Source organism: Macaca thibetana, chromosome 6 (assembly GCF_024542745.1).
Source record: "Macaca thibetana thibetana isolate TM-01 chromosome 6, ASM2454274v1, whole genome shotgun sequence".
NCBI lineage: Eukaryota > Metazoa > Chordata > Mammalia > Primates > Cercopithecidae > Macaca > Macaca thibetana.
The window spans coordinates 106,378,013-106,393,314 of NC_065583.1; the positions used below are offsets into that span (position 1 = coordinate 106,378,013).

General features: G+C 37.2%; 1 protein-coding gene across 4 annotated transcripts in view; it reads left to right on the plus strand.

The window, feature by feature from the left end:
- The window catches only part of ANKRD31 (ankyrin repeat domain 31), a 161,886-nt gene extending 151,636 nt beyond the window's left edge, over window positions 1-10,250 (plus strand). For 3 of the 4 annotated variants that reach the window (XM_050794453.1, XM_050794456.1, XM_050794457.1), the window contains 3 exons: window positions 1,006-1,108; window positions 4,708-4,779; window positions 9,883-10,250. In XM_050794453.1, coding sequence (XP_050650410.1) covers window positions 1,006-1,108; window positions 4,708-4,779; window positions 9,883-10,028 — 321 coding nt within the window. In that variant the 3' untranslated portion in view covers window positions 10,029-10,250. The remainder of the gene's footprint in view (window positions 1-1,005; window positions 1,109-4,707; window positions 4,780-9,882) is intronic. The other variant, XM_050794455.1, reaches the window with a different exon arrangement.
- The last annotated feature ends 5,052 nt before the right edge of the window (window positions 10,251-15,302 follow it).

Genomic DNA, 15,302 nt, shown 5'->3' on the forward strand with positions numbered 1-15,302 from the left:
AATTAAAAGAAAAGAAAAAGAGTCGGGACTTCAGAGTCTTTTATCCAGTATCGTCAGGCACTCTGTGAACTGCTGAGAGTATTCAAATGAATATGATACAGACCCTGTCCTCAAAGAGCTTATGGTTTAATAGAAACAGATGTATTAAAACATAATTTCATTTATATGAGGTAAGTACCATGACAGAAATATGAGTAAAGAAGTTTTGGGAACCTAGAGGAGGATCATTACTTGAATCTAGAAGTTATAGGGAGGCATCCTGGAGGAAGGGATGTTCAAGTTGAATCTTGATGCTTTGCCCACAGTCAACCAACATCTGGAGGTATATTAATAGATTATCCTAAAGCTAAGAGTAAAGAACCCAAAGACCCTTGGGCCCAGAACATTTCTGGCAGAATTTACCATTTCTGCCTCAGCCCTGGCTATTTGTGTGTAGATATTTCTAAGCTCTGACTTTTTGCACTGATAACGATATATCTAAGTTCACAAACCACCAAAAAAAAGTGGATATCTAGACCTGAAATGTTATTAATTTAATCAGTTAAATATCTGATTTCTTGAAAAATACCATTACTTTTATGCCTTAATTTTATTAATGTAACATTAAAATTTTAAAGTTATAAAGTAGCAGGTGCTGGATTAATAGTTGTTGAATAAGTGAATAGGTGAGTGAATTAATATCACACAACAAGGGTCAATGCATTTTTTCTGTAAAAGGCCACATAGTAAATATTTTTGGCTTCATGGACATGTGGTCTGTGTCAATTATGTTATAGCATGAAAGCAGCCATAGATGTTAAGTAAATGAATGAGCATCACTGTATTCCAATAAAACATTATTTATAGAAAAGAAGGTTGCAGGTTGGATTTGACCATGGACTAAAGCTTGCTAATCCACAACATACAACAGCCAAAACCTTATAAAAATTACAATGTTCAGGACATAAGTGTATTGCCTTCTTACAGAATGTATGATTTGTAAATTTTGTGCTTAATTATGTGCAGGTTACATATCTTGGGAAGGAGCTTTTAAAGTATGTTTCTGAGGATGCACCCATACTTCCAGAACCAAACTCAGTACCTCAGCAATATCAACCTTGTCTTCCAGGTATGTACAGACTGACACTCATTTCTTCGTTGTGGGATAAAAACACCAAAACCTACTGGAAAAGCACTCATTTTATTTTGTCTTTTTTCTCATTGATGTGAAACTAACAATTATTATAATTGACTATTTCAAGGTGAACAGTTCAGTGGCATTTAGTAAATTCACAATGTCATGCAACCACCCACCTCTATATAATTCTAAAACACTTTTATCACCCCAAAAAGAAACCCTGTACCCACTCAGCAGTTGTTTCCCATTCTCTACTCCTCCCGATTTCTGGAAACGACCAATCTGCTTTCTGTCTGTATGAATTTGCTTATTCTGAATATGTCATATAAATGAAATCAATATATGTGACCTTTTTTGTCTGACTTCTTTCACTTAATATAATGTTTTTGAGGATCATCTACATCATAGCATGTATCCATACTTCATTCCTTTTTGTGACTGAATAATATTCCATTATATGGATATACCATAATTTGTCCACTCATCCTTTGATGGGCATTTGGGTGCTTCCCCCACCCCCAGGCTTTTTTTTTTTTTATTTTTTTGAGACGGAGCTTTGCTCTTGTTGCCCAAGCTGGATTGCAATGGCATGATCTCGGCTCACTGCAACCTCTGCCTCCTGGGTTCAAGTGATTCTCCTGCTTTAGCCTCCCGAGTAGCTGGGATTATAGGCACGTGCTACCACACCTGGCTAATTTTTTGTGCTTTTAGTAGAAACGGGGTTTCACCATATTAGCCAGGCTGGTCTCGAACTCATGACCTTAGGTGATCTGCCCACCTCAGCCTCCCAAACTGCTGGGATTACAGGTGTGAGCCACCATGCCTGGCCTGCTTTCCCCTTTTTAGCTATTAGAGATAGTGCTGCTATGAATAGACATATGTATATTTGGGCACCTGGTTTCAGTTCTTTTAGGTGTGTGCTTAGGAGTGTAATTATTATACAAGTTGAGCATCCTTAATTCAAAAATCCAAAATCTGAAATCTCAGAGCCTGAAATTTTTTCAGTGCTGACATGCTACTACAAGTGGAAAATTCCACACCTGACCTCATATGACAAGTCACAGTCAAAACTTTGTTCCATGTACAAAATTATTAAAAATATTGGATCCAATTACCTTCAGGATTTGTGTATAGGTGTATATGAAACATAAATGAATTTCATGTTTAGACTTGGGCCAATCCCCAAGATATCTCATGTATATGCAAATATTCCAAAATTTGAAAAAATCTAAAATCCAAAATACTTCTGGTCCCAAACGTTTTGGACTAGGGATACTCATCATTTATTATATAGTAATTCTATATAGGAAGCACAGCGAAACTGTCTTCTGTAGCAGCTGAATCATTTTACATTCCCAACAGCAATGTACAAGGGTTCCAGTTTTTCTGCATCTCTGCAACACTTGTTATTTTCTGTTTGTTTTATAGCACTCCATTTTTAACCTTAGTTAATTCCAGGAGAATTTAAGAAGATGACTCCATCCCTCACAATTCCTTTCTCTGAATCTATGCTGTACTTACTTTGGATAGATTTTTAAGTGTCATATAAAAGGAAAAAATGAGTATTGTTTTTCTTTCAGAAGACATGATTTGGTTTTATTTATTTTCTAAAAATAGGCATTAAAATAAATCTTCGCTTATTAGAGTAAACTAATACCCTTTATCAGATGGAACAGCCTTTAGCCTGAGAAAACTAAAACCAATGAGCAGCAGATTTTGAAGTGATCTGGAAAAAGGCAGCACACATTTCTGAAAAATAGCCGTAACTACAGTTATATTACCCTCCTTTGCTACAGCATCCCCTCTTTTTTTTCCTAGTGTCCCTGTCTTTGACCATTTGGGGACAATACAGAAGAGAGGAGGTACAAAACAAAAAATGATGACACTGTGATAACCAGGGCCAAGAAACAAACAGGATTTCTATCACCAAGTCCCTACCCAGGGCCTCCCTGGGACTGTTCCTTTCCTATAACAAGCCGCAATAATTCAAACTACATTCATTTCCTAACTTTTGCACCCTAATTTCTCAGGATCCTCCTCTGTCACAAAAACTGGCTCCATTAATAGGGTGCATTCTCCACAGTTTTCTGAAGATAGCCTCAAAAGTGTTTTTCATCATTTTTGGGAAACAGACAACATTAATAACTGGTAACATTCATAACTAGTAACATTAAAACAGGTAACATTAATAACTTTGGGGAAGTTAAAGGGCTTAAGAAATTGAAGGGAGTTCTTGTAGTAGTTCATGGCCTTTGGTTCCTAACCTGACTACCTATCTAATCTACCTAATCAAATCATGGGGTAAGGCCCAGTAACCTGAATTTTTAGAGGTGACTCTTACACAGCCAGCCTGACTATAGACTCTGGATGACTAATAGTATTTGATCTCTTGTGCAGATAATAATTTGACAGTCCTTGATATTCACCCCTTTGCTTTGATTCCTGAGGGTGGAATTGGAATTGCTAAAGTACTCTATCCTCTCTCTCTCTCCGCCCCCGTCGCTCCATCTCTTTCTCTCTCTCTCTCTCTCTCTCTCTCTCTCTGCCCCCTCCCTGCCACCCACCCTAAACACACACTAGAAGGAAAACCAAGCAAATGCTTTCTTCTGGTTTCGAACCTAAGAGTCGAAGCAGAGCAGTAGGTTTTTCCTTCTATCGTGAAGGTCATCTGCTCCTCAGATTTTCTAGTTCTAGGCAGGCGTTTTCAACCCTAGATAGGCATCTTCTTCCTCAGAGGGCACACAATCTCCCTGTTAAGTGAGCATGAAATCAGAAATGGGTTCTGAACTGCTACTTCTGTTGCCTGTAATATAAATAATTTCCTGTTATTAATTTCTTTTCACAAATCCTGATTTTTCTTTCCATTAGATATTTCAGAAAATTGTTATGTTATTGTGCCATTGCACTCCAGCCTGGGTGACAAGAGCAAAACTCTGTCTTAAAAAAGAAAAGAAAAGAAAAGAAAAATTTAATGTTAATTTAAGAACCATGGAGGTAGCAGTGTGCCAACCAGCTTCTTGCTACCTTGGTCTGGACCTAAGAATCTACAGGCAGGGCCCTGCTGGCATTCTGTAGGCTGCTGTTGGAGTTTTGTTTGAATCTCCTTAATTAGAATTCTTCTATAGCTGGTTTTGTGGTACCTGACAGAAACCCAAAGACCTGGCAAGTTAGAACAATGCAAAACTCTCTAACCCTACTACAAGAAAAGCACTCAGGAGAGAATCTTTCTCCCTCTTCTACATATCAAAATATCATCATGGAAATCATGGCTCTGACACTGTAGAGACCAGAAAGTCTAAAAAAATAATAATAATTTTGTGTGGCTTTCATCACCCTACCTCAGGTCACAAACATAATCTGTTCTCTTATGCTTTTTAATGACCATACTTTTTAGAATACTGTTTTTGGGGAATAAGGGGAACTAGGAAGAGCTATTTTCATTTTATTATTTTATTTTTAAATCATCTAGCCTAAAATGTCAAGAAAGAGCCATTTATATTTCCCTTCGGTAGGGTGACCATCATCCTGATTTGACCAGAGCAGTCCCCTAATTCAGCAAAATTATTACTAATGATTTGTTTCACTTTCAGAAGTTGCTTGTTTAGATGACCCAGTACAGGAACCAAGCAAATCAATGTTTGAGAAAACAAAATTTGGACAAGGTAAAAAAAAAAAAAAAAAAAAAAATGTTCAATTCCATTCACTTTTTTAAGTGTTGAGATTCTATATATTGTGCAAATAGATCAAATAGATGATCAAATCTTATGTATATCACTCCATGTTATAAATAATTGCTGGTTACATCATCTTTATTTCATGATAGACTGAGAAGATCTTTGAGTTCACAGAATTTTTATGAAATCTTACTTCTTATATTCTTCAATGCCTGGCACACCATAGCTTTCCAATATATGCTCATTGCCTGTTGTTCTGTACTTTGGATGGTAGTACAGAACAACATCTTTGGATGAATCTTCTCTATGTAAACAACATAGTGATGATTTCTTATTAAAAATAAGATGAAGCTCACCTTATTTGAAGAGTGTCTGGCCCTCCCTTTAAAGCAAGCACTTTTATTTAGGCCTGTGACTTTTTTTTTAAGAGGTGGAGTCTTACTTTCTCACCCAAGCTGGAGTGCAGTGGCAGGATCATAGCTCACTGCAGCCTCAAACTCCTGGGCTCAAGTGATCCTCCCATCTCAGCCTCCCATGTAGGCTGGATTATAGGCTTGAGCCACTGCACTTGGCTAGGCCTGTAACTTTTGTAGCAAGACTTACCTTTTGGAGAGAAATGCTAAGGTTGTATGCCCACAAGTCCACCTTGCTCTGATTGTCCCCAGCTTTCCCCAAGTTCACATGTGGCTACATCATCTCAAGAGGATCAAATGAGATGAAAAGTCCCTAAAACAATCACTATGGAACAATAGGAATTATCATAAAGATGGCTGCATTTACCTATCAGGTCTTACACTCTGACGTCCTAATACCAATACCTTACAGTATGGATTTTTCTGTGTGTATTCATCTTTCCAGCCATCTATTAATCTGCCCTTGTGTATTAGAAGTTTGGTAATATAGTTATTATAGTAAAAATGATACCAAAATTGGCATATTTTGTGGAGTTTGTATTTTTTCACATCATGATCCTCTGCGTGCTTAAATATTCATGATCTCTCTGTGCCTCCAAAGAGAAAGCCCCAAGGCAGACCTAGTGGTCTTTGCAGAAATATTTCATCTACTTCTTAGAGTTCAAAAGTTCTGTATGATGTAGGATTAGGTTTGGCTGCATGCAACAGAAAACCCCAAATAGCAGTGGTTTCAACACACAAAGATTTAGTCTTTCATTAAGAAGTCTGGATCCGTAGCATTCCAGATGAGGCACAGCAGCACCACAGAGTCACCAAGTCTTTCTACTCTGTCTTTCTTTGTACTGGTTTACATCCTGAAGTAAACTCATGATCCAAAATAGTTATGAATCTCTAGCCATCACATCTGCATTCTAGGCATTAGAAAGAAGGAAAGTAGAGAGGCAAAAAAAGGGCTTCCTAGCTGTCTGTCCCCTTAAGGAACCTTCCCTGAAGTCAAACACAACACTTTGATTTATATCTCTTTAGCCAGAGTTTAGTCATATGCCACACCTAACTGCAAAGAAGTCTGAAAAATACAGTTTTTCTGTGTGACACATTGCCTGTGATTCTGTTAATGGGAGAAAAACAAAAAGGCAAAAATGGAGGCAACTAACAGCCTCTGCTAAAAGTCCTTTTTAGGAATCTATAAAATAATAGTTAATGTCAATTTAGACATAGTAAATTGTATTGGGTAATCTGGCACATTGCAGGAAACTTTACACTGGAAATTCACACAGTGGATTCACAACAGGATAATGTGGTTGGAGTCACACTGGCTATGAAGGAGTAAAGACTATAAGAGAGCACAAATGTAAAGTGATGGGGCTTTGTGTGTACCCTCTCAGCTAGAGGCCTCCCTGCTCTGCACCTTTGGCACCATGTCTAGGAACTGCCAGTGCCATGGTGTCAAAAGATTCCTGCCCTACCCCTAATCATCTCTGCTGTGCTTTATTAAGAGCAGTTTTTCGACTGTTCGGTGGTGGCTCATACCTGTAATCCCAGAACTTTGGGAGGCCGAGGTGGGCAGATCACCTGAGATCGGGAGTTCAAGACCAGCCTGGCCAACATGGTGAAACCCCGTCTCCACTAAAATTACAAAAAAATTGGCCGGACATGGTGGTGGGCGCTTGTAATCCCAGCTACTTGGGAGGCTGAGGCAAGAGCATTGCTTGAACCTGGGAGGCGGAGGTTGCAGTAAGTTGAGATCGCGCTATTTTACTCCAGGCTGGGTGACAAGACCGAGACTCCACCTCAAAAAAAAAAAAGAACAGTTTTTCTCAGATGTCAGTTAGACTGTGCTTGAATTAGGCATTACGATCTTGTTGATTTTGCTGGCAGTTTCATATAACATTGTGGAAAGGGATAATAAGAAGTATTGCAGCTACTTCCAGCAGTTATTTCAATGTATTGCTAAATAATGATGTATGTTTTAATATTAAATATTATTAAATATTTAAATTATTAAATATTAAATATTAAAATTATTAAATATTAAATATTAAATATTTAAATTATTAAATGTTAAATATTTAATATTATTAAAATATTTAATGTGTTGAAAAGTTATAAACATGAGTTACCTCAAAACTTCATTTTAGCCTTCATAGAATAAGAACTATAAGGAGTGGTTCTCTAAAGCAGTGGCTGAGTTAAATATTTAAGTATATAGATACTTCAGAGCTGTTACCAAAACATGAGCTTTTAACTGTATTTTACTTGGAACACTAGATTTAAGGAAACATTTACGCTCCACTGAAGGTGCCCAGTGAACTAAGGAATAGTTTTGGAACAGAATTTTGATGCATACAGATATTAAATTCCTGACCTAATTAGCTCCATGCTCTGATTAACATTTGACCAAATCAATGCAGACAAATTTTGTTTTATAGAGACAAGGTCTTGCTATATTGCCCAAGTTGGTCTTGAACTCCTGACCTCAGGTAATCCACCCATCTCCAAAGTACTGGGATTACAGGCATGAGCCACCATGCCCAGCCCCAGACAAAAATTTTAATAGACACTTTCCTAGTCCTAGAAGCTTTAATGGATGCTAAGTATATGAAAGATGCTTATGCTAAATACTAATCAGGAAGATGCCCATGAAAATAGTAGACAAATTTTTCTACCATCAGAGTGGCAAAACTTTTATAAAAAGACTGATAACATTCAGTATTGGCAAAGATGTGGAAGAAAAGAACAGGTATTGTCACATGTAGTCTCATGATACTGTTGGTGGTAGTATAAAAGGATGCACTTCGGAGGGCACTCTGGCAGAACCTCTTAAAATGTAAAATGTTTACAGACCCCTCAACTCAGTAATTCTGCTTCTGAGTATCAATTCTATAGAAGTATTGGCACATGCCTGAATAGTGAAAAGTGAGAAATGAATTATGAATTATAAACAAATTATGGTAGATGCATTAAGTTTTTCAAATCATAACTAAAGTGGGGGGACAGCATCTTATAGAGGAAAAGACAAGTGTTAAATAATAGTGTTTAAATGATTAAACTAGGCTAAATTTGATGAAAAGAATTTAAATTAATATGTAAAGATTTACTTCCATGGGTTTTTCCTAAGAAAAAAAATGTTCCCTAACTTTTATGAGATACCTTGTTTCAGGAAGTCTATAAAACAAAGCTCCTAATAAGGGAATTACTATGTTTACATATGGAACATGTGTAAAAAAGTTTAAATTCTTTGGATTATAAGTGATGATTTAAAACCCAAATCAGACTGGTTTAAACCCCTCAAAAAGGAATTTTATTGACTCATGTACATGAAAGACCAGGAACAGATCTTCAGGTTTCATTCAGGGTTCAAAGAGCATGTTTGACAAAGCACTAGTTTCTCTTGCTTTCCATTTCTCAGATCCATTTCCTCATTTTGGCTCTATCCTAATAGCCTTTCTTCTCATCATCCCAGGGCTACATTCTTCCAAGTTCAAGTCTAAGAAAAAAGACTCTGTATGTGACTCTTTGCCAAAATACCCAATAAAAATCTCATTGCACTTTGGGAGGCCAAGGCGGGTGGATCACCTGAGGTCAGGAGTTCAAGACCAGCCTGAGCAACATGGCGAAACCCTGTCTCTACTAAAAATACAAAAATTAGCTGGGTGTGGTGGTGGGCACCTGTAATTCCAACTACTTGGGAGGCTGAGGCAGGAGAATCGCTTGAACCTGGGAAGCGGAGGTTGCACTGAGCCAAGATCGTGCCACTGCACTCCAGCCTGGGCGACAGAGTGAGACTCCATCTCAAAAAAAAAAAAAAAAAAAAAAAAAAAATCTCATTGCATGTCACTTCCCTCTGAATAGGGTATGTTCTGACCCCTGAATCTATACCTGTTCACTCATTGGTGTAGATCTAAGCAAATCAGGAGGCTGAAAACAACTCTACCAGAAGCACGTGGGCCAAGTATGAAGAAAGGGTTGGCCATACAGAGGTCACGCTCATATTGTTGCTATCTGTGGAATAAGATTCAACTTACTGAATGATGTACAGCTCATATAGCCAATTTCAGAGAAAAAAATCTCTCAGACTGTCAGGGAGCTTGAAGAAACCAGTTTTAGGACCATTGGCCCATTAGACTGGCAGAGCCAAAAGGAACTCTCTTCATCATCACTCCTCTCACATCTCAGAGATGGAAGTCTGGAAAAGCCATATGACTTGCTTGAGATCACACACCAAGTTTGTGGCAGAGGCAGGACTAGAAATCTTGCAGCCTAATACTCTTTTTAGTACTAAATAATAACAGCATCTAGTAATTATTATTTGCTGTTTGCCCGGCAGTATGCTAAGAATTTCACATGCAAAATCTCACTTAATACAACTGTTTTATTCTCCATTTATTGGAAATTGAGGCACAGAGGAGTTTGTACAACTATCTTCAGAAACTTCCACTATCCTTTTTCTGCTGATGTTTTAGACTTCAAACAGGCCTCTCTTTCCCAAGATCAGCCAACGCTGGTTCATAGCTTTGTCTTGAGTACAGAAAATAGGTTGAGGAAAAAGGTCCTGATCAGAAAACCTGCTATGTGTGCTCTCACCTAGACTTGATTGGATTCTGGGATTTGTAATAGCAAAATTTAAATCTTAAATTTCAGAGGGCAGTTTTAAATTTGTTGATACTTCTTTAAACAGGAACTTCCAGAGAGCCGATGCAAAGCATCCCACGTTATCTACAAATAAATGAAATACTATTAATCAGTGATCAAGAATTTCTCCCATGCCACGTAATGGATCAGCATTGGAAGTTTTATGTGGGATGTGAGGAACTAACACTCTAAAACCTTGGTTTCTTAATATTTTATTAGGTATTTGTTCCAATTGTCAACAAACATTTATATTTCATCTTGTATAATCTGGTGGGCCTATTTTAACATACACTTTATGAGTTGCTATTTAAGATGTATGCTTACTATTCTTAAGACATATGTAACTGTTCAACAATTATATAAGATTAATGCTTTTTTGCCATTGAAATAAAGGCATGTTTGAACTAGACCATATTAATTGGCTCTCTGGCTTTCTTTTTACTAACATAAACTTAAAACTAACTTTTCAATCAACACCTCTACCTTTGTATAAAAAACAATTGATGCCTAAGGAAATGAGGATACAAGTAAGAGTAATCCATGGATAATTGGTCCTAAAAAGACCCAGCTTAAATGAATCCCTTAAGAACTTAAAGTCCTAATACCTTTCACATTTCCTTGGAAGTTTTTCTCAAAATCAAAATGTAAAATTATGAAGGAGGTTTAAGTTCCATAAAATTTAGTGTAGATAGTATTGTAGCTGTGGTTAAGTATTGGAACAAAGAATGAATCAAGTGTTGATTTGGAGTCTGATCATTTAGAATAGAACATACTTCACCTTTGACTTTTGCTACATTATCATGAAGACTTTTTTTAAAAGAAAGAGATATATTTAAGAGATTTTTCAGTTTTCTCAAGGGTCACTCTTAATTCTTTGATAGCCAAGTTACTCTTTCCTTGTCCTTCATTACCCCAGGTTCCCAAATAAGCTTTTGGCTCCATGGCCTTATTTATCCCTTCTCTTTCTTTTGGGTATAGAAGTCAAAATTGCAATAAACATAACAGGCATACCTCAGAGATATTGCAGGTTTACTTCCAGACTACTGCAGTAAAGCGAAAGTCAACTAAAGTGAGTCACATGATTTTTTTCCCAGTTTCTATAAAAGTTACGTTTACACTATACTGTAGTCTATTAAGTGCGTAAAGGCATATCTTAAAACAATCAATGTATGTACCTTAGTTTGAGAATACTTCATTGCTAAAAAATATGAGCATCTGAGCCTTCAGCAGGTTGTAATCTTTTTGATAGTAGAGGGTCTTGCCTTGATGTTGATGGCTACTGCCCAATCATGGTGGTGGTTGCTGAAGTTTGAGGTAGCTGTGGCAATTTCTTAAAATAAGACAACAATGAAATTTGCCACATCAATAGACTTTTTCTTTCATGAAAGATTTATCTGCAGCATGCATTGCTTTTCAATAGCATTTTACCCACAGTAAAACTTCTTTGAAAATTGGAGTCAATCCTTTTACACCCTGCTGCTGCTTTGTCAACTAAGTTTATAGAATACTTTAAATCCTTTGTTGTCATTTTAACAACGTTCACATCACCACACCAGGAGTAGATTTTGTCTCAAGAAACCACTTTCTTTGCTTATTCATAAGAAGCAACTCCTTATCCATTCAAATTTGATCATGAGATTTAAACAATTCAGTCACATCTTTAGGCTCCACTTCTAATTCTAGTTGTCTCGCTATTTCCACCACAATTGCAGTTGCTTCCTATACTAAAGTCTTAAACCCCTCAAAATCATCCATGAGGATTGGAATCATCTTCCTCCAAACTCCTGTTAAGGTTGATATTTTGATCGCCCATGAATCACAGATGTTCTTAATGGCATCTAGAATGGTGAATTCTTTCCAGAAGGTTTTAAGTTTACTATGTCGAGATCCATCAGAGGAATCACTATCTATGGCAGCTATAGCCTTACAAAATATATTTCTTAATAAGACTTGAAAGTCAAAAGTACTCCAGTAACATTTTGAAAGAAATCTTTTATTCTGAGCTGTAGGTGTCAACAGTGGGCTTTAAATATTCAGTAAACAAGCAAATGTGCTGTCATCCAAGCTTTATTGTTCCAATTCCAGAGCACAGGCAGAGTAGATTTTGCATACGGTTCTAGGATTTTCAGAATGGTATGTGAGAATTGGTTTCAACCTAAAGTCACCAGTTGCATTAGTCCCTAACAAGAGTCAACCTGTCTTTTGAAGCTTTGAAGCCAGGCATTGACTTCTCCTCTTTAGCTCTAACAGTCCTACGTGGCATCTTCTTCCAATAGAAGGCTGATTAATCTATAATGAAAATCTGTTTAGCGTAGCCACCTTCATCAATAATCTAGCCGGTCTTGTGGATGATTTACTGCAACATCTACATCAGTATGTGCTGCTTCACCTTGCATTTGTGTTGTATAGACAGCTTCTTTCTTTAAACTTCGTGAACCACCCTCTACTAGCTTCAAACTTTTCTTCTGCAGCTTCCTCACCTCTCTCAGTCTTCATAGAATTGGAGTTAGGACCTTGCTCTGGATTAGGTTTTGGCTTAAAGGAATACTGTGACCAGTTTGATCTTCTATCCAGACAACTCAAACTTTCTCTATCTCAGCAATAAGGTTGCTTTGCTTTCTTATCATTTGTGTGTTCACTGAAGTAACACTTTTTATTTCCTTCAAGAACTCTTCCTTTGCATTCACAACTTACCTAACAGTTTGATGCAAGAGACCTAGCTTTAGGCATGTCCTGGCTTTCAATATGCCTTCTTCACTAAGCTTAATCATTTCTAGCTTCTGATTTAAAGTGAGAGGTGTGCAACTTTCTTTCACTTGAATACTTAGGCCATTATAGGGTTACTAATTGGCCTAACTTCAATATTGTCGGAACGAAACAGTTATAATAATAACATCAAAGATCACTGCTCACAGATTACCATAACAGATATAAAAATAACAAAAAGGTTTGAAATATTTTGAGAATTACCCACATGTGACACAGACACGAAGTGAGCGTGTGCTGTTGGAAAAATTGGTGCTGATAGACTTGCTCAATGCAGGGTTGCCACAAACCTTCAATTTGTTAAAAAACAAATGTAATATCTACAAAGTGCAATAAAATGAGGTGTGCCTGCACTCATGCAAGTCCAATGATTTTGGTGGGTGGTGATATGGTCTTGCTTTTTGAATATTTTCTTTTTTTTTTTTTTTTTTTTTTTTTGAGATGGAGTCTCACTCTGTCGCCCAGGCTGGAGTGCAGTGGCCGGATCTCAGCTCACTGCAAGCTCCGCCTCCTGGGTTCACGCCATTCTCCTGCCTCAGCCTCCGGAGTAGCTGGGACTACAGGCGCCCGCCGCCTCGCCAGGCTAGTTTTTTGTATTTTTTTTAGTAGAGACGGGGTTTCACCGTGTTAGCCAGGATGGTCTCGATCTCCTGACCTCGTGATCCGCCCGTCTCGGCCTCCCAAAGTGCTGGGATTACAGGCTTGAGCCACCGCGCCCGGCCGAATATTTTCTTATTTTAAATGTATAGAATGTTAAGATACGTCTTTAGAATATGTAAGAAACTGCTTAACAGTGGCCTGTGGAGAAATAAATTATGGGGTTGGAGAACGAAGGAAAAAGACCTACTTTTGCCTACATGTACCATTTGGCAAATTTGAAATTGGTACTATGTGTGTGTTCTTTCTATTTAGATAAAAAAATTAAACATCTGAAAAAGCACCTGGAAATGTTTGTCTATTAATAAAAGTGTAATGACATATTAAATCATTTTATTTTTCTTCCTTCAAGAGTCCAATGAAAGTGTTCAGGATAGAATAACTCTACATATTGTTACATTTGAGAACCAACAGAAAATTTTATTGTTTCACTATAATTTCCTTGGAGTACCTATTTTTCTAATTCTTAAATAATCTGTATGAGACTTTATTCTGTATTTTGTTTTATTATTTAAGAAGACAGTTAAAATATGAGCCATTTGAGAACATATGTACTAATTAAATTATACATAAATAAAATATAAATTGTTGGACAATGTTTAATGCAAGTACTGGTTTTATTAAAGAAAAATGATATACCTTTGCATGCATAATATATACACATATACTGGTATAAATGTAGATAAAGTATGTATACATACTATATAAATATATAATATATACTTTTTAATAAATAGCTCTGAAAATGTGTGTTTCTATGTGTGTGGGGTGGAGGTGGGGATATGTTCAGTAAAAGTTCTTGAATGCTACAGATACAACTGTTTATAGTGCCTATCCCTAAGGAAGCTAGACTGAGGAGGATGAAAGTATACTTTTATAGTTTACTTTAAACTTTAAAATCAGGCACACATGTCTTTTGTAATTCAAACAATTTTAAGGTAATAATTTTTAAAACAGGCATTTTGTCTTGTGATTACAATCTACGAAAGTCATATATGCTAAGTTTTTAATACAAAAGATCTTGCAATTCTAAGTTTTCATTTTGGTGATTAAATTCTTAATTTCCCAAGCCCATTTACTCTATTTTATATACCAACTGGTGACTGAAATAACATCCATTGTCCAGGCATGCTGAGCATTGCCCAAACTAAACAACAAAACGGTCTACTCCAACCAGGGTTGGAGAGAACTACCTTACCCTAGACTATCTCTGTGAGAAGACTGGGCAATTTAGGATGTTAGCTACATGTTTTACCTGTTCTGGGTTCTAAATGAAGCCTTTAGGCTTCTGACCCTAAACCATAGATGAAGAATATCTAATAATCCAATCTTCTACCTGCTACTTTTATCCTTTTTATAAAACTGATTTTTTGAACATCTCTGGAATACTCCATACCCAAAAAGGAAGCCTATTCCTTTTCAAACAGGTAGTCCTCAGTGTTAGAAAGCTGGAACCCCTATGTTCCAGGCCTCACAACCCTGAATGATAATACTTCTTTTTTTTACAAGCTGAATTATTATGGCACAGCTTCCACTGGCTTGATTATTGGAAAATTCTAAACATACACTGCTATGGCTTGGTGGTTCCCTCTGAAACTCATGTTGAAACTTAATCCCCAATGTAGCAGTGGTGGGAGATGGAGCCTTTAAGAAGTGACTGGGTCGCTGAGGCGGTCCGATCACGAGGTCAAGAGATCGAGACCATCCTGGCTAACACGGTGAAACCCGTCTCTACTAAAAATGCAAAAAATTAGCGAGGTGTGGTGGTGGGTGCCTGCAGTCCCAGCTACTCGGGAGGCTGAGGCAGGAGAATGGCGTAAACCCGGGAGGCGGAGCTTGCAGTGAGCAACCTGGGCAACAGAGCAAGACTCCCTCTAAAAAAAAAAAAAAAAAAAAAAAAAAAAAAAAAATGACTGGGTCATGACGGCCGGGCCTCATGAATAATAAACTGATTAATTTTTTTCATGAGTTAATGGATTAATGGGTTATTATGGGAGTGGGTTAGTTATCACAAAAGTGGTTCTGTATAACAAGCCAGGTTGG